Source organism: Rhopalosiphum padi, chromosome 3 (genome assembly GCF_020882245.1).
Source record: "Rhopalosiphum padi isolate XX-2018 chromosome 3, ASM2088224v1, whole genome shotgun sequence".
NCBI lineage: Eukaryota > Metazoa > Arthropoda > Insecta > Hemiptera > Aphididae > Rhopalosiphum > Rhopalosiphum padi.
The window spans coordinates 76,987,764-77,008,661 of record NC_083599.1 but is presented as its reverse complement, the minus strand read 5'-3'; the positions used below and the strand labels follow the sequence as shown (position 1 = coordinate 77,008,661).

Sequence of the window (20,898 nt, the reverse complement as noted above, 5' to 3'; positions counted from 1 at the left end):
AATAGTAGATACGCATTGGTCAGTCTTATCGTATTGCATGGTATCGGCGTCGTCTATCATGTGGGTAGGGTGCAGAAGTATACTCTAAGAATATTCATGAAAAATATAAAAATAGCTTATATTTCCAAGTAAACATCAAACTATCCATACTCCGCGATATCGGCGCATATTGCGTAATGAGCCATGCCGCCATAATATTATTCTATAGATTTTAATATTGTTTAATGTTTACAGTTTATATGTTAGAATCATAATATTATAATTTAATATAATATTCCTAATATAATAATATAGTAAGTTGATTGCAATAAATAAATGATTAATACTATAATATAGCCGTATAAAAATCACATTAAAATTATTAAGTATATTAAGCAGATTCTATTCTATTTACAAACGTCGACAATGAACATATTATTTATTGTTGATTAATAAATTTAGAAGTATATAATATTATTACAAGGATTATATGATTTTTACTAATGCAATTATAAATTAAACATAAAATGTAAATACATTAAGGTTACAATTTAACTGGAATTACTGGGTAAGTCTTGGGACGATTAAAATACATCCCATCGGGAAGTTCCTGTTAGGTATCAATTGAGTACTACACGGGAGGTTCCGGAGAGGTCGAAATGCAGCCCATCAGGAAATTCCTGTTAAGTATCAATTGGGCTCTATATAGGCGGTACCCGGGAAGGTCTGTGCTGTTAGGGTACAGACTGTTCATACAACTTTCAACGAAAAAATGAAAAGTATTCTTATGAACAACGGTTCAGTGATTTTGATGATGTTATTGAACAAGTTAAAAAATCAAAAACGTGTTTAAAAATTATCGATGTAAGTAAAACAATGAAGGAATATTTTTTAGTATATAAGTACGATATTTAAAAAAAAAAAAAGAAAAAAATGCCTTATTGGACCAGTTAACGAAACAAATGTTGTATTGTATTGCGTAAAAATTGACGAATTATTTGATATATTCTTCACGAAACACATTCTGCTATAAGCCGTGGAGGACAAAATCGTATGAAGACTGAACTGAAAAATAAATATTGCAATATAACACACGAAACAGTTATGATTTACTTAAAATAATGTATTCAATGCCAGAAAAACGCAATGCACCCAAGAATAGGATTAGAATCCAAACCAATTTTAGAGTCAACTTTCAACTCATGGGCACAAGTTGACCTTATAAACATACAATCCAAACATCATAATGTATTACCAGGATCATATGTTAATAATTATTAGTTTTTACAAGGTCTACCGGACTCCGCCACCCATATACTATTGGGTTTTCACAAGACTGCATACTTTTGGTGGCTACTATAGTTGCGTCCCGCGGTCAAAATTTCTTCTGAATTTCGGCCCGAGATATTTTGAGGTGCATACGAATTGCGGCCCGAAATTTTAAATTAAATCAACTGAAATACGTAAATTAAAATTAAAAAAGCTTAATTTTCCTTTACATTTTTATACAGGTAGGTTAAAAATTATGTTTTGTTTTTTTTTTTAATGTTGGCACATGATTAAAACGTATATGATATTTCTAAAGGTTAAAAATGTTTTTTTGATATTAAAATCTGTTATTAAAAATTTTGGTTTTTATTAAAAAATGTTGGCACTGGTAAAAACGAATAGGTATGATATTTATTGAAGTTAAAAATGTTAGTATAATTTAGTAAAAGTCGTAGGTATTATGGCAATGGTAAAAACTTATATAATAGTATTTGTATAAATTCAGTTATGTCAATTTGGTTTTTTTCTAACCGTTTCATATAATTTCTAATGTTTTTATTTAAATGAATAATATATAAGTCTTTTTAGTACAGCAATATCGATATATTATATATATTATATAATATATATTATTTTTTAAATTTTTATGGAAACGAAATCTATATCCATCGATTACAAATAAAGTGCGATTTTTTCACTCAAAATTTCATTTGACATTGCGTACTGTTCTTCTTACCTGCTATAATAATCGTGACCACTTGCATCCATAGATATTACAGTGAAACTTCCGTTAACGGTTATCTTTGTGTAACGGTAGTTTTCCGTGATCTCATCAAGTGTTATGTCATGTATTGTCACTAATAGCGGTCATTATTTACGGTCCCTTCGGTGACCATTAATTGGAAGTTTCACTATATGTGTTGCAATAATTGTAATAAAAATAAAACTAGGTAACAGTTAGAGGACAGTAAGTTAACATAATATATTATTTATGTTACCTTCTCCTGCAGGAAGAATTATTATTAAGGGGTTCGTAAATTTCTAACACAAGACAAGAGAGGAATTATTCCTCTATAAAGCAAAACCTTGCTAATCATATATGTAAACTATTGAGTTTCAGGAATATAAATGAAAACTTTTTTATTTTATACAAATTATTGACACTGACGATTTGAGCTTATAGGCCAAATATGGCTTACCGAATATGATAAGTCTGTGTGAGCCAGTGATTAATGTATACTGATCTATGGTCGATGATCTGTTTGGAGGGGCGTTTAATGCTATTTTTCATAAGTTAAATCGTCACTAGTATATTAATTGAAAACAATTTTTACAGATATTAGTATAATTAAATATTGTTTTAATGTAAATATTACATTGATGTAAATTATATTTTATCTTGATACTTTGTACATTTGTTATTGACATATTCACTGATGATATTTCTAATGCTACATATAATTTAATGTTCAATCAGACTATTTGATTTAAATATGATAATGTAAATATATATAGTTTATTTGTAAAGGGTGCTTCCTTTTCTTATAAAATTATTTTAATGTAAATAGTGAAACTGTGAGACTAGAATATTTAATAATACTTATATACTAGCATTATATTATATCTATACATCGATTATTTTAAATAATAGAATAATATTTTCAGCATTGCGTTCTTTATAAATTCAGTTGATTATTTAAATAATAAAAAAAAACTATTCCGTTTTTATATAATTAGAAGTTGTTTCATTAAAATATCAGCTGATATTAATTTAGTAATTAATAATTGTCTATATTGTCAGTAAGTATCACAATAATGTTCGTGATGTTCCTTACATTTTTGAGCATATAAAATACATTTTTTAGTTTATTTTATAGTTAATTTTGATGATTAATAAAATACTACACAACTATACGAAATAAATCTAAAAATAAAAATTGTTATTTTTTTAATCATGCATAATTTTTTTAATATGTTGAATTACATAATTTGTAAATTATTAGTATAATAGTATTTATAATGTGGTATAATAATGGAATGCAATTTATACAATAAAATGGAATCATATGTAAATTATGTAATTAATATAGTCGGTTTTATAATAGTCTGTAATACTTAATTTATGATGCTATTAAAAACTGGGACTTAAAGGACCAGCCAACTCAACAATTCTTCTTTTGCTTATATTTATCCATTTTTGGTTTAACGTAATAAAATAACTGCTAATGAACTTATTTTTTTTCAAATGAACTAATCAAATGTATTTAAGAGTAACCTTTTTTGGCCGGACGCAACTCACCTGACACCTACTGATAATAATCTCGGACGATAATAATGTGCACCGTTTCTCATGTGACACTCGACACATAATATGTTTGCAATAAAATACATGTACGCACACGTCATGATGACGATAATAATATTATATTATATCGCCTACCTACTGTGAGTGTAAGTCCTGCAATTTGAAGTCGCTATTTGAAGTATGTTCAAACGTCTCAAGTCGTCACCGCAAAGTAATTAAGTAATCGGGCCAGTCAGGGATCTTTTAACGATTAAAAAAAAAATCCGATCCAACTGGGTTTGCGGCGTTCGATTGAATTTTCTACTCAAATATATATTAAATTAAATATTTTTTGCGGTGCAAGTAGAGCTGTTTTTACTCCTAAAATGTTCAGCACACGTCGTTTAATTTTACGCGGACGATACACCGACACCTATCCTAATCCCTATACCCTTTATCTTTATGAACACACTCGGGGGGCGTTGGGCTTATACATTTATTATAATATATGGTGCAGGCAACGCGCCAACGCGTGTAGTATAAAAAAAATCAACTCGGACGGTGTTTCGTGGAATGTTGTATTCGTTCGTCGGGGGCTGTAGTCGTAAATATTTTCATGATACTTTTTTGTATATATGTATATTATATGTGTGTATATCGTACGGTGTCAGCTGCAGGTGTATAGATGTCGGCGGCGGCGACGAATGCCCTTAGAAAATTCGAAAACGCGACGTTCCGCTAAACAACCCATGTTAAACATTGTATTAACTGCTGCCCATATCAAGGTTATAGTCTACATGGCGACCTGTAGGTACCTAACTGAATGTTATTTATTTGTTTTTATAAGCAATACACGGATCATATATCATAATAGGTATTATAAATTGACTATTGACTGTAGTACCTATCGTGAACTAAGAGATAATTGACTAGCGTCGAAACGCTGTCAGCGGACTTTAAACGGTGTACGAGAAACAACTACCGTGGGCGTCATTCATAACCGCACACTTTCAAAAAAAGGTCATCGTTTAAAACCGCACACTTAATATACCTTAAGAGGACGCCATACCAGCACGTGTTGTCTCTGTCTTACTAACGTACATCATAACAAATTTCCGTTCGGCAGGATACATTTTATGATGTTAGCTTTAATATTAGAGTAAATTTACCTATTATCAAATTTAAAGGTAAGAATATTATCTAGACAATGACATATGCTGTTTTTGATATTATCATTTTAAAGTGAGTTATGAACATTTTAATGTTGTATTATTTTACATAGCTATAACTCACTTTAAAATGAACATATTTACCCTAAATCAAACCGTTCAATACCGCACACATTACGTCGTTTAGTATCGCACACTTGCAGTTAATCATGTTTATCAAGGTCACAAAATCATAAAAATAACTTTCGAGATTAGGTCTAAATAAAAATCAGTTCTATTCCAATATCAAAAAAAATTACGATACCTAACAAAAATTCACAATTTGGATTATGATTAAAACTTTGTTTTGGTTTGCCACATTTGATTCCTAAAGCGTATTTAATGGTGAATCAAATGTGTGCGGTTATGACGACCGCCGCTATACGTTAACATGTAGACACCCCCTCCACTCATCCTCACAAAATCGATTATACCTGTCCAGTATAAAATATTTATCTATGTAAGCATATACTAACCTACTAATTAAATACAATTATCCATAGGTACTAAAATAAATAATAAAATAAACCGAAACCTGAATCTATAACACATATTAATTACGATCCTGTGAAAACAATTTCTGCATATTCGCGGTCATTTTACGAGCACGGAGGGCTGAGGGAGGATGAGTAACAATAACGTTAGGTGTATGCGTATACATGTTATTATAAAACGTGGTTCGCTCGGTTATACGGCGGACAAAGGAAACGGCAAGAAATATACTATAGTATACCACCATATATTTTGTAAACGCCCTCTTGTCGAATGACGGCCTTGGAAGTGGGTAAAATTTCCGAACAATACGAATATACGATAACGTATACACCATACATACAATATGCTTGCGCCCTCGTCCCTCGTCGATAAATTCTTAGTCGCGGTAGCAGTAATCTCTATATATATATATATGTCGAATAGGTATACTATACGCGTATATAATATTATATGGTTTGACCGACCACACACGTCGTTTCAGCTAAACAAGAGAATCGTTTAATTGGGCGCCAAAGTAAATAATAAGTATTACAAGGATCAGGAAAATAAAGGTTCTAACTATCTAGTTAGAATATTATTACTGATAGGATTTCGATTTTGTACGATTTTTATTTTTATTTTTATTATTACACGTGCGGTCAGATTGCATTGATTATATTTTATTAAAAGAGCTTAGTTCAAAGTATAAAACATTCTGGATATTAAAGATGATTTTTTTTCAATTTTAACTGAAAAAATTGTAAGAAATATTTTTAATTAATTTGTGCACTATACTTATTTTGAGTTATTTAAATTTGTTAATACTGATTTTTTTAAATTTATTTTTAAACAATGATAAGAGTTTTAATTCAACGAATTTCACTCATCTTATAAATAAAATTAATATAATAACTAATTAACGGTATTGTATGCAATAGTGAGATGTAAACCAAAAATAGTTTATACATTTTACTATGAATTTTAAAATATAGTTATTTTATTTTTATAGTACTTTAAAGTTTAAACTTGTAAATTATACATTTTTACATTTTTTCGACTTTACCTAATTTTAATTAATTTATACCTAATATTTATGTTGTCAACGAATAACATACGTACATGAATCCTTTCAAAAGTAAAGAATTCGTCTTTAGCCACAAAACATATTTATAAATAAACGAATACAGTGACGTACCTACATTGTTCGACCTATCATTCGTATATTATGTATATGACAATGCTCCTGACGTGCAATCGGTGGTAGGGACCACCACCTGCACGATCGCCGCCGTGATAGTTTATAAAAATGCATGTAGAGAGCGGTTCAGAATCAGTGTGCTACCGTCAGATTTTTAATTCACTCTTTGGTTTGTGTCCAACTGTAATCTTTAAACGTTATTCACGTCCATTACAAACTTAATCGCGGTCGTTTACAACAAACGATGGAGTCAATATCAAGAACATTCTACATTTTACTTTTTATTACATCCTCCTGGGTGGCAGCCGAGACAAAACAAAGTGAGTAATGAGCATACATTTATTTATTATAAATATTATTTTATATTTGCTCTCATTTATAATTTCGATTTGTTATTATTTAATTTTTAAATATTATAGATTTATATTTTTAATATATTTTAATTTGCTTTAAACTTAGTTTACACTCTGTAGTCGTTATAATTCATAGTTATTAGTTATTTAATCAGTATTTTACAATGTTACTCCACTAATTTATGATAATAATAATAATTTTTTTTATAATGGAATAATATACATAGCAAATATTAATTGGATTTTGTGATTATTATTTTTAAGTTAAGGTTTATTATGTTTAAGATATTTAAATATTGTTTTATGGATTTAAATACCTGATAAATACGCGGTTTATATAATTTATACGAAATAGTGTACAGAATATCTGAATATCATCTGTATTACAGTATGTCTCGTAGCAACAATCTTGATTCTTGATGACCATAATCTATTTAGTAAATTATATACTCATACATTTTATTAACATATATTTCATAGTTATTTGTCTATATATATTTATGTATCAGATATGATTACTGTATATAGGTATATTATTCTAATTGATATTGATTAAGATCATTTATATATAACTGCCTCCAGCGATCCATCCAACATTTTAATAGAATCATTGTTTAAAAATATAAAAAAACTGTACAAGAGTATATATATATTTACAAATATAAGTTAATTTAAAATTAGTTGTAAAAGTGATTTTTTAATTATGTAGGCTCAAAATCTCATAGGTTTTTATTGACGACTGTTACGACTTGACGAGTATTTTAAAGTTATAATACTTTATATAAGTACATAACCATAATTTACTTAAAAATTAAAATATCAATAAAAGCGTATGATATGTTTTAAATCATGGGTCACCAAATGGCGACCCGCAAACACATTTTATCCGGCCCGCAGACAAAGAATAAATAACAAATATTACGACAACATTATATTGTTATTATTTTTGTTAAATATTAATGATATATTATTATTAAATTATGTAAACATGTACTTAGAATTTTAATGGCCTGCGAAACATTTTTAGATTCCTAATGTGGCCCTTCAAAAAAATACTAATTGGTGATCCATGTTCTAGATAATAAATAATAGATAAATCGACTCTAACATTAATATTAATGCCAACAGCATACAGTTGATTATGCTATAACCTATTCTTTGACCATTGTAATAATATTGGTGAGATGACATTATCTCCGCTAAACAGCTATATTTGCATGTGAAATAAACAAAAACAAAACTATGAAAACAATAAAATACGCATATAGTTTAATGCTTTATTTGTGTTTTGTGTCTAGAAACCACAGGTTATGCCCAGCAACCATCATGTCCTCCACTTGGACTAGGAGAGTACTTTGAGGTTGCCACGATACAAACAAGGTCGCGAATGTACGGTTGCGCTTACTTAGAAAAAGATACGGTATTGAGCAGAACTCCACTGTTGAATTTGTGGCTTGAACGTCCCGTGGAAATCAGTGTACACGGACATTGCGATGACCTGACTTGTACGTATAACACATCATTATTATTGTCACAAATCAAAATACGTGAAAGGTTACGTGTATAGTGCGGGTCCGCGTCTCCGGTAAAGATCTCATTGGCTAAAATTATGTGTATATTATAATTTATAATATATGGGCTAAGCGTATTTCTTGTACATTATGTTACTGTGAATGTCCACAGTTGATAAATGCTGACAGTCATCTAGTGAATATCACATATAAATTCTAAATTGGCGAATGTTGAAAAATTAAAAAAAAAATGTAGACATTTACTAGTGAACCAGTACAAATCTAATCATTATGTCAACACTGACTTTGGAATACGATAACATTCACAGTAACATAGGTATATAGGTTTTGGGTGTGCAGTAAGTGTAGGAATTCTTAATAACTGTATGCATATTTAAATATTTATATAGGCACAGATAACACTATTGTACATTTATAATGTAAAATATTTAATAACCTCGTTAATTACATATAGGTATCACATTATCAGTGACGAGTTAGTTTAATTATCATTTCCAAACGTATTAGATATATAGGTGTTTAAATAGATTATAAGCGCAAAATTACCAATTGACGTCACTACAATTTGTTGTTAAATTATCACGTTCGTTTTCACAGTTTTAGAATAAATAATATAGATATATATACTACTTTAAGCACACACATGGCATATATAATTTACATAGTTAAATTGTATGTAATTTACCATGTACCTATGTGTTTTAGGTACACGTTCAATATTGTCCGTAATATGACATAGATATCTATTCAGCGGCGGATCTAGTAATTTTGTTAAGGGGAAGGGCACATAAAATTAATACAAATTATTTATTAAATTAATAAAAAAAATACACGAATAAAGTTTCAATACTGACTGTCCGACTATTATATAGGTATTTATTTAGTTTTTAAAATCATATTTATAAATAAATAAAAAAAATGACCATTTCAAAATGTTTATGTTGTCCATTGACGGAGCCCTTGTGCAACCTCCAACCTGTATCTGCCACTGACTCCGTATATAATAAAATGCAATTAAAACTTATATTCTTAGTTGGAGAATAGCATTTTATTTAATAATTTTATACCTAACTAGTAACTACTATATGTATTTAAAGACAATTAATTAATAACATTTTTATTTATTTATTAAATAATGCGGTGGGATAAGAGTACAATATAAACACTAAACAGTAATAAACAATGTATGAACTATGAATATTTCACATAATATTTAATACATAAGAACATATTATATGACAATAATTAATTAAATACCAACCTAAATTTAAGGTACATTATTTTAATTTAGAAATAAAAGACAAATATACTTATCATACTCGTGTAATTTGTTCTGTTGTTATGCTCTATCAGCTATGGACCACTTCGTTTTTGAATGTATTACAAAATACTTTCCGCACAGTACTGACGAATTTATTCAAGGCTGGCATTATCTAACCCTATTAGAACGTAGGCCATACATGAAAAATAATACTGAAATCAAATCGACATTGTTCTACAGATGTGCCGTGAGTATACAATATTTACGTATTATTTAATATTACATATTATTATAATAGACAAATTCGTCAACAACCTATTTTATTATTTTATTTATGGAGAGGGGAAAGCACACGATTGATGATCATTATAATACATACAATATAGGTTTTGACTTTTCAGACGGATGATTGTTGATACAATATTTGTTATTGGTAACTATTAGATCATTATAAAAAAAAAAAATGTATATTCAGCAGCTAAAAAATAATTATAAACAAACAATAGGTCTAATAGGCTAGGCATAGGTATACTAAAATAGTAGAAATAGATACCACCGGAAAACGATATATATGCTCATTTACCTGACACCTCCCTCAACATAATATTGTATATGCAGACATACAGTCAAATTAATGAGGTCCTCCTCGTGTTGTATCAATTTGTAAATTATTAACAAAACTTTATTTGATGGTTAGATTATCCAAATAATAACAATACGTGGGTATTTTTACAATAAATAAATATAATATGATATTATGTTAAACATGACGTTTAATTGTTAACTGATACTAATTAAAAACTATTCAAGGGTCTTTTAAAGAGAGATATACTCGTATAATGAAAAAAATCATTCAAATTTTAGTGGTAACACTGATAGCACGTTATCGTTTTCTTTACACTAGAATTTTACTCGTAATTAACATTAATATTACAGTTGAATCTATAGGTGTGAAACAGAATGTCATTTATGGTTTTTGATTGGGGGAGGGGGTGGGTATTTCAGTGTACTTGTACTATTTATATAAGTTACAGTTGATTGATTTTTTCTCTTTATCTGTGTTATGCCTTTTGATCCGCAGGTTTACGATGTGCATGACGCTTCTTCGGAGGGAGTGAAGATAATTAGAATGGCGATCAGCGCACCAAGAGTTGGGATGATGCATGAAAGTCAGTGCGACGGCCTATCAAAAACTATGGGACAGGATAACTTACCTTACGTTCCCGAAGGTCGACGAACATGGCCCAATGGCTCGTTGTACTTGTACCTGTTGGGAAAACCATTAATAGAACCCCCCCCAAAAAAAGAAGAACCTAAAGTAAGTACCTTACCAGTTGTTCAATGTTTAAGGTTTAGTGTGAAGGCATATTTATTTCTTATGAGTGACCAAAGTTCAAATGTAGATGACCCTAAATATTTATTCGTATAGATAATAACGATTTGTTCACTTAAGGTCCTTGTTATTAATTATTCAAACATTTAAAACACCAATTACAGTGGTTACTTAATGACAGTGTATACTTGACACTTTCTTAAAGTTCCTCGGTTTTTTTTAATAATAAAATTATAATATTAAACAAATAGTTTGTTTTGGGCTTTAAAATAGTGTTATCATTAGAATTATTGTGTTGCTAATGGCAATGTAATTCAGAAAATATATAGATATTTTAATTTTGGTTGTCCAAAACTTAATTTTATGTTGTAATATTTTTAGGTCTAATAAGAGGATGGCTGCACAGTTATAACAAGTCGTCCAACAACTAAAACCAGATACTACAACTACAACGGTACCCACCTTTATAGAAGATCACTTTTAATATATTTTACTAACTCAATAAGTGAATTATACATTATATTTATATATCTTAAAAATTGCATATTCATCATATATATAAATATATTTTTTTTTAATAGAGGCATTTATATAATTAAATCTGCTTAACTTTTTATTACTTGATTTACCTTTATGATTTATTCTCTTACGAGTATATGATTATTTTTTTCAAAACAAATTTGTATGAATTATTTTGAGGAGAAGAGAATAAATATATTTTCATAACAAAATCAATTTTTTAATATTTTTTTTTTTATAGGTACAAATATAATTTTATTAATAATGTATTTTTCATTGTTATCAGTGTTATGGCATTCTTCGTGTATTTTTAGTTTAATTGATACCTTATAACCTATAATTGATAAATTATTTATGGTGATTGGTGACTTCTAATACAACTTCACCTATTGCCTGTTTGGCAAAATACAATGCTTGAATAGAATAAATACTATTAAAACTCTCTAGAAAAAAATGTTTAAGAATAATAGACTGTCTTTAAGTTGATATGTGGTCTACCAAAATATAATGTAAAGCAAACATGCCCAATTCAGCACCAGACTGGTTTTTGGTATTGGTGAAGTATTTTTTTTTTCAATACAATGTTTATAGTACTTAAAAAATATCAACGATTTATTAGTCTTATTAATTTTATTATTAATCGATTTGATAAACATTATTGTTGGTGAAACACGACAGAAGAAAGAGTTTAATTTAAAAGTATATGAATATCAAGTATTACATTCTTAATCTTTGTTTAATAAAGCTGATGGTATAAGTATATAACCTTGTTAATAAAATATAATGTATATAAGATAAAAAGCACTAATACTATAGTTTTAAAATAATGTAATTCTATGAAGTTAATTATTAATTAATAACAAAAATAATGAGGAATTTATTATTATAAGTTTATTATACCTATACTTTCAGAAACTTTTAATTCAGACAGGTAATGAAACTCGGTCATTGATTATAATATGGGTACACTAATATAGTAATTTTGTACGGTGTATCCAAATTAATTCCCGTGTTGTCATGAAGGGTAAATCAGAGTTTGTTCCCGAGTTCCCAGGTCAAAGCATTCTCAGTTTTCCTTCTCATTTTATATAGACTACTGTAGTAGTACTGTCCACATAATATTATGCGGGTTAAAAATTATGATTTTTGCCACTTTTATTTTTATATTTTTTTTTATTGTGGTAGATAAGAAGTAAGAATAAAAATAATAATTTTTTTTTAAATTAAAAATATAAAATTAATAATAATAAACATAATATCTTTTTAATTCATGCATTTCTTTTTTTTATATATAAGTATTGTGTATTATTGAAATAAAAAAGTATAAAAAACATTTTTAATAAACTAATTTATATACTTCATTATTTTTAAATATATTTCCTTATTTTTGGATTTAAAATTTTGTAGTTTTCTGTACTTTGCAATTTTACATATGCTTCAATTTGGACTTTTTTTAATACATTCATGAATTGAAAGATGTTTGGATGTGCGGAATAGAAGCAACTGTTAAACTTGCTGTTATTATTATAAATATTATTAGATTAAACTTCGTCGTTTTTGAAAGTTTTTATCCGAAATCAATTCCGATGCTTACCTAGAATATCGGGAACCTTTTTAGGATGTTAATTTTCAGGTATGGGAACCAATTCGGATGTAGTTATATTGTAAAGATAACCAACCTGTGTTTGATCATTGTTGGTTTGTTATTATTATTACGATTATTATAAAATAATCAGTTTTTAAAGCTGAGGCTTGAGAATTAAATATGAAATTAATTAATTAATAGGTACTAAGTTCTTCAAAAAAAGTTCAAACTAAAACCAATAATACTTTTTAGTATATATTACATTATATGTATATGTATATCGTATAGTTGCATTCGAAATCGCACACTTTTGATTTCGACCCCAAAAAGGCCAATAAACAAAAATCGCACACCTTATCGGTCATTGTATAACAAAATACTGCAAACTAGTAGGTAGTGGTTAAAACCACACACTATATTTTTATTGCTAAATAGCGGATAAAAAAATGTCGGTAATAGATTTTAGCCGATCAATCTTTAAATTTTTTTTTAATTTGAATACTACCTATAAACATTTTTTTATTTAGATTATTATTATTATATTGTTTTTGTTATTTATTTATTTATATAATAATTAATAGATTATAGAATTTTTAAATACTATTTGTCTATCGAGCCTTTTGTAGTCAAAATAATAAGTGTGATGCGGTATTTGGATACAAGTATACAACAATTTTAAAAATTGTACGGTTTTAATCTTTTAAATATGTGCGGTTACCTACCAAAAGTAGGCGGTTTTAGGAGTCAACGTATCGTACGATGTCGGCAGATGTATAGAAGTCGGCGTCGGCGACGAACGCCCTTAGAAAATTCGAAAACGCGATGCTCCGCTAAACAAACCATATTAAACATTGTGTTTACTACTGCCCATATCGAAGTTAGATCTATATAGCTACATGTACCTAACTGAATATTTTTATTTGTTATCATAAGCGATACATGGATCGTATATTACCTTATATTATGAATTTACTGTATACTTAGACAGTGGTCTTCGACCTTTTTGGACTCGCGACCCACGTAAGCTTTGTAAAAAAGCTAAAATTAGTTAATTCTTTGCAGTAATACTATTAAAATGAATACAATACATTTTTCAAACTGTATTTTCATTTATTAATTTTCGAAGTTTAATAATTAAAAAAAAATATTTTTTTACCTTAAATAATTTTATAAATTTAGTTTTTATTTTAAAAACAAGACTTATCGCAACACAATTTTAAAGCTTACGCGACCCACCGATTGAAGACCACTGAACTAAAAGATAATTGACTAGCGTCGAAACGTTATCAGCGGACATTAAACGGTGTACGACTGTACGAGAAACAAGTACCTATACGTTAACACAGAGACCTCCCCCACCACACACACAAATGATTATACTTGTCCAGTATAACATATTTATCTATGTAAGCATATACTAACCTACTAATTAAATACAATTATCCATAGGTACTAAAATAAATAATAAAATAAACCGAAACCTGAATCTATAACACATATTAATTACGATCCTGTGAAAACAATTTCTGCATATTCGCGGTCATTTTACGAGCACGGAGGGCTGAGGGAGGATGAGTAACAATAACGTTAGGTGTATGCGTATACATGTTATTATAAAACGTGGTTCGCTCGGTTATACGGCGGACAAAGGAAACGGCAAGAAATATACTATAGTATACCACCATATATTTTGTAAACGCCCTCTTGTCGAATGACGGCCTTGGAAGTGGGTAAAATTTCCGAACAATACGAATATTCGATAACGTATACACCATACATACAATATGCTTGCGCCCTCGTCCCTCGTCGATAAATTCTTAGTCGCGGTAGCAGTAATCTCTATATATATATATATATGTCGAATAGGTATACTATACGCGTATACACCGTGTGTATAATATTATATGGTGTGACCAACCATACACGTCGTTCAGCTAAACAAGAGAATCGTTCAATTGGGCGCCAAAGTAAATAATATGTATCAGGAAAATAAAGGTAGATAGGTAGAATATTAATACAGATTGGATCTTGAACTCGTACGATTTTTCTTTTTATTCATATTATGAACCATTTTAAAGTAAATAATCCGTCTTTAGCCACAGAACATTATTTATAAAAAAAAAAGTCATTTTCGAAAAAAAATTAATTCCACCTATTGTATCATTAATAGTAAAATAAATTACCATAGTCATAACTAGTCCTTTAAGTTAGGGTGAGCTAGATTAAAATGTTTATAGCAAATATTTTTTAATTAGATTATTATTTATTATTTCTAATGTTGTTTACAACTGACTTCAATGATTATTCGTAAAAATTATACTTTTTTATATTGTATGCGAAAATAAAGTTAATACTTACATATTTATAAACACATATATTTACCCAAAAATTCTGGGGGTGGCTGAAGTCTACCCTAGCCCTCTCCCTCCCTACTAGTTACGCCTATGTTAAAATTACTTTAATAGCAATTTTAATAAACGTATCATGAAATATACTACGTAGCGTACGCTGACAGACTATCTCCACTCAGAATCATTTTTCATATACTATGAATTATAATTATATCATTAAATGATTATATGAGGTTGATAACAATATAATTAAAAATTAGTTTTTGTGTTGTATTGTGTATAATATCAATAGATCTAATTGTGTAATAATATTATTTATAAAATATTATAATCAAATAAACAATTTTATATTTTGTAATTATAACGATATTTTCATATTGTATGTATTGAATAACAACAACTAAATTTAGTAAATACGTATAATTTAACAGTAAAATAAATCAATTTTCTTAAAAAAAATCTAGATTACGTATACAGCACGAATATCGCATTAAAAATTATTATATTCCACCCACTATTTTAAATCTGATACAAGCCAATATATAAATATGTTTAAATATCTTAAGAATGTTTGTTCAAGAAACATCCTTATATTTGTATTATATATATATGTGTATATATTATTTTGATAATGATGATTTAAAAATGTAATAAATGTTACTTATTTCCCACAAGATGTTATCGGAATATTCGAGAAGAACGTTAAAAGCATACCCTTGTTATAAATACAAGTACATCGCCGGCCAACTTTTCAAAGATGGAGGTTATGATATAATGAGTAAATAAAAGCTATTGAAAATATGAAATGGCAATAAAGATTATTGACTCCGTTTCTATCTTTGACTTATACACCAATTTAATACTTATTTTTCCAATAGTTTTTGCAATGCTAGAATACCTACTATTTTATAATTATATATTTGTTTATTAAAACCTAACTCATTTATTTTATCTTAAGTCTGTGTTTATCATTACTATTACGTATTTATGAATTACGATTTATGTTATTCGTTATGTTACAAACAACTTAAAAATTAGACAAAAAATAAACCTTTTTGAACGATTATAAACTATCAATAATTTACCTTGTATTATATATATATTAATATTAATATATTACTGATATAATATAAAAGTGATTTCCATACACTAAACTACAGCAGTATAGCCTTTAAAAAAAAAAAGTCGGGAGGTAAGGCCTTCCTGTTTACGACAAAGTTATAAATGTATTTTACACACTAATCGTCGATTTGTGTTTGGCCTAACTCGGTAATAATAAAATTGTTAATAATTATAAAAAAAAATGTTTAAATCTGATTAAATCTTTCGTCAAAATGTAATGCTTCAAGTGATAATATTAATAATTATTTTTACAATCTTAGTGTTTTATATTTTGTTACTTACTACATGTGATGGCCTGTTTATTATTAAGAACCCATTGAAATAATTAATAAATCTATAGACATAATCATGGTACCCATCATGGATTATACGATTTAATTAAGTGATATTATTCAGTGTACTTCAAACGAGGTACAAAAAACAATTTCGTGGATTCTTGATGGAAGCCCTTTTCGGATATCTAATATAGGTATTTTAATACCTTTGCCCATGAACCTATTAATTAAATATAATTATTATAAACTAAATAAAAAAATATATAATACGTTATTGTCTAGGTATCCCTAAAACCTAAATCTGCTATAAAAAATAATTAAAATTGTATAAATACATCTTAATAAAATAAAACCTTTTTATATTATGTTATTTGTTTTTTATATATACATATATTTTTCATGCATGTTTTGGTGTTCGATATATATAGCACCCCCGTTCGTGTACATATGTTTAGGTATTATTATAATGTATAATAATATACATACAATACGATAATGCTGTCGACGCACAACTAATGTGTAGGACCCCTCCACGACCGGCACGACAACTGGCCACTACCCGGCTATGACTTAAGACGACATGCAGAGTGTAGCTCGCCATCAGTGAGCAAACAGTAACATTCATTTTATATTTCAACAATAGGTTTGTGCTCTACTGCGTTCTTCTCAGCCATCACAGTCTTAATCACAGCCGTTTTGACTTTATTCCGTCCGTTAAAAAAATCCATTTTATTTTTTTTTTACTTATTATTCACATTAGCACATTTTCTCAATAGTCACAAAACGCGATGGAATCTATAATACGAATTTTAATTTTAATTATAATTTCGTACTCCTTGGTGGCTGCCACAAAGAACAGAGATTTCGAAACACGTACCAACCAACAAGGTCAGTATAATATGTATCTATTGTTATTGTCGAATAACTTTCTGATATCCTGTTGAACAGATTTTGTACCATTCTAACTATAAAAATACTTACTTAAATAAGTCTAATCGACGAATGTGTATTTTATAAATATGGAATAAACAATTCAATAGTTTTTAAATTTATGTAGAAAAATAACACAAAAATAATATGTTAAATAAAAACATTTTTTAATGAAAATTGTATGGTTTCATAAAATATTTCGTGATAAAAGTTATTTTAATAAATATTTCACTGCAATGAATATTCATATTAATATTGTATGCTACTATGGCAATGGTACAGTTTTTGTATACGTGTATATGCACGAGAGAGAAAAAGAGAGAGAATGAATGAGTGAGAGGGAGAGGGAGCGATAGAGTGAATATTTGTGATCGTGGTGATTTGTTGAGAAAAAAACCAAAACGAGTTTTACTGTCAGAAAATAATAATAGGGTGTTGTGTATTTGTAGTGGCGGGTGGGTTTGGTATGCGGAGGCGGAGGTGGCAAGTGGCAACCGACAAAATTATAATTCATTTATTTTTCTCTTTTATGTAATATATATATATATATATATATATTTGTGTGTGTATTCGTAAATTTGTTTGTGCGTGTATATTAGGGTGAACAGATAATTTTATATAATAATAATTTAGTATTAATGTAACTATTCTAACTATAGGTTGAAAACATTTTTATGGGTCAGTGTTCATAAAATAACAAGATAAACATAAAATCGATTTAAATTTAAAAATAATAATCTTTATAAAAAATATAAGTATATAGCATTAAATTAAAATGTAATGATAAAATTACACAAGATATAAATATGATTTTTAATATTACTTTTTTTGTTATTATTTATTATTATTAAAAATAAGATGTTCCTAGCCTTGGCTATCTGCATCTATTGATATTTACAAATGTACATTTTTGGTTATTTGAGCGTGATTAATAATTAAGATAAGTAATTTAACTAGTGAGATAGAATATTAGCTATCTACAATTACAATATATACATTAGTGATTGTTACGCTAATTGACGTAACTATAATAATAATTTAAGTAACAGTGAACTGATTAAATAATAATAACAATATGAGACATAAACAAATAAAATAGACATATACAACAATAATAGAAGCATATATAACAAATTACTACTATATATTATATGGCATACTCGCATACTTGATATTTTTGTGTCGTGGGGCGCCTATCCAACAAAAAGTAAATTTGAGCGTTTTCATACCAAAATGGTTGAGAAACACTGGGCTACATTAAAGTTTCTATAGAGTTTCAAGACATAAGTGCAAGATATCCCCCTATATGACGAATGTCGTGTTTTCTTACATTCTTTCGTGCTCGATTTTCGAACCGACTGATGATAATAATCATTATTATCTAACAGGCAGCAAGATCGGATGAGTAGTCTCGAAGATAATTTTTTTATATTTCATATGTGTTTAACGTGTCGGACCGAAGTTATTGAAATTAATGTGGACGTTGTGGTTGTATGTTAATAAAAAAAACAATGGATCGTAATAAGCAGTTGATAGTGCGAATGGTGTGAGAGGGGGGGGGGGGGTAAAACATGTTTTGTCAGAGTGCCTAGAGATAATTTACAAAGATCTAACTGTAAAAAAAGGAAATGTATAAGAGACAAAATTACGTACAAAATAATAAAATAATAAAAACAATGAACGCAAAATATGGAAAAATAAATATATAGGTAATATTTAAAATATGATGTAAAACTGATTGAATTTTTAACATCTTACTAAAAAACTACTATAATATGGCAATTATGTACAACGAATAAATAATACCTACCCCACCGACGTTTTTTCCTAGTTGTGCCACTGGTATGTGGTGCACGCGATGATGAAATAAATTATAATAACAGTATAATTTGCTTACCCGTGTGTTGCAGACAAGGAGAGACGCAGTGGCCGATTATGTCCTCCGATGAGATACAGGGAAAAATATGAGGTAGCTTTCATACAAAACGCGCCCGCGATGTACGGATGCGCCTACATGGATCACGACTGGACACTCGCCGATACGCCGTTGCTTCATTTGTGGATGGAAAAGAAACCAAGCATCTCACCCGCGTATTGCAAAAACACAAGTAGTACGCTCGTCGTATAATAACTAAATGTCGTTGTCACGGGGTTATGATGTACACTAGCTGCCCCATCCGGCAAAGCTCTTCATCGTCGCTAAAACCATACGCAAATTATATTTATTTTCCTCGTACCTATATTATACTACACGCTCACGATTTTTATTTCTAGGGAACGGATTTGAATGCAAATTTCATTTTTTTCCCGAATGTCCGAAAACAATTGCTTTCCAATCACAAAGTTCATTTCATACATCAAGGAATTAAAAAATGTAATTTTTATTTTGCATTTTTTGACATTTTTAGTGCATTTTAGATGTTTCCAAGTCATTTGTATACAGGAATGGATAAAATTCGATAAAAATGTATGAACATTCATTCTAAAAAAATAAAAAATAAATATTTATTATGTTTTTACCGATCAGATAAACCCAGACGATATTATTGTTGACACGTATGGACACACATACATACAACTTACAACATATTATTACACGCAATTAGGTAAAGACAAGCTAGACAAGCTATTTATCTAAATTTATCTAAAAGTTCAAAATTGCATTTTTTAAGGCATTGAGTCGTATTTTATTTTTAGACATTTTTCTTATTTTTTATGGCATTAAAGTCCGTTCCCTATTTATTAACTTTTAATGTCACCACAAGTCGTATCAAGTGACAACTTTTGAATGTAATATACTGCCTATACTACCTATGTATAATAGTAATGCGCACGTGCACAGAATATAAATTTCATGTTTTAATATCTAAATATTGTATGTAAATTACCGCGCGTGTATTTCAAGTCCGACATCTTCCGCAATACGACATAGGTTTCGGTGTAATAAAATACAGTTAAAAACGAACGGTTGCCATTTACCTGTCGTACGTGAATAGGTTTCTTCTTAATTTCCTCACTCATAATATAGTCTTAAAGAGTTAATGTAATACCTACTTAAATATTATGCACAATAAAGTACCTACTTTTTACTATGCGGGTGATAGCAAAAAGACTGACCAATTTCCCTGTAATAAATTACAACAAAAATAACGTAAGATATATCATGCGAATAATAAAAATCTGAAATGTTACTCAAAATACATTCAAAAAGTACCTATTATTTTA

General features: G+C 28.5%; 1 protein-coding gene across 1 annotated transcript; it reads left to right on the top strand.

Moving 5' to 3' along the window:
* Positions 1-6,563: 6,563 nt before the first annotated feature.
* On the top strand, positions 6,564-11,579 carry LOC132926788 (uncharacterized). Its single transcript, XM_060991190.1, has 5 exons — positions 6,564-6,732; positions 8,064-8,270; positions 9,651-9,805; positions 10,640-10,876; positions 11,273-11,579. Exons 1-5 carry the CDS (start codon positions 6,657-6,659, stop codon positions 11,276-11,278), a joined length of 681 nt encoding a protein of 226 aa, XP_060847173.1. The 5' UTR covers positions 6,564-6,656; the 3' UTR covers positions 11,279-11,579.
* Positions 11,580-20,898: the final 9,319 nt, after the last annotated feature.

Coding starts and splice junctions, on each gene's coding strand:
- LOC132926788 (XM_060991190.1), top strand. CDS start 6,657: ATGGAGTCAATATCAAGAACATTCTACATTTTACTTTTTATTACATCC. Junction 6,733..8,063: donor GGCAGCCGAGACAAAACAAA/GTGAGTAATGAG, acceptor TTTTGTGTCTAG/AAACCACAGGTTATGCCCAG. Junction 9,806..10,639: donor CATTGTTCTACAGATGTGCC/GTGAGTATACAA, acceptor TTTGATCCGCAG/GTTTACGATGTGCATGACGC.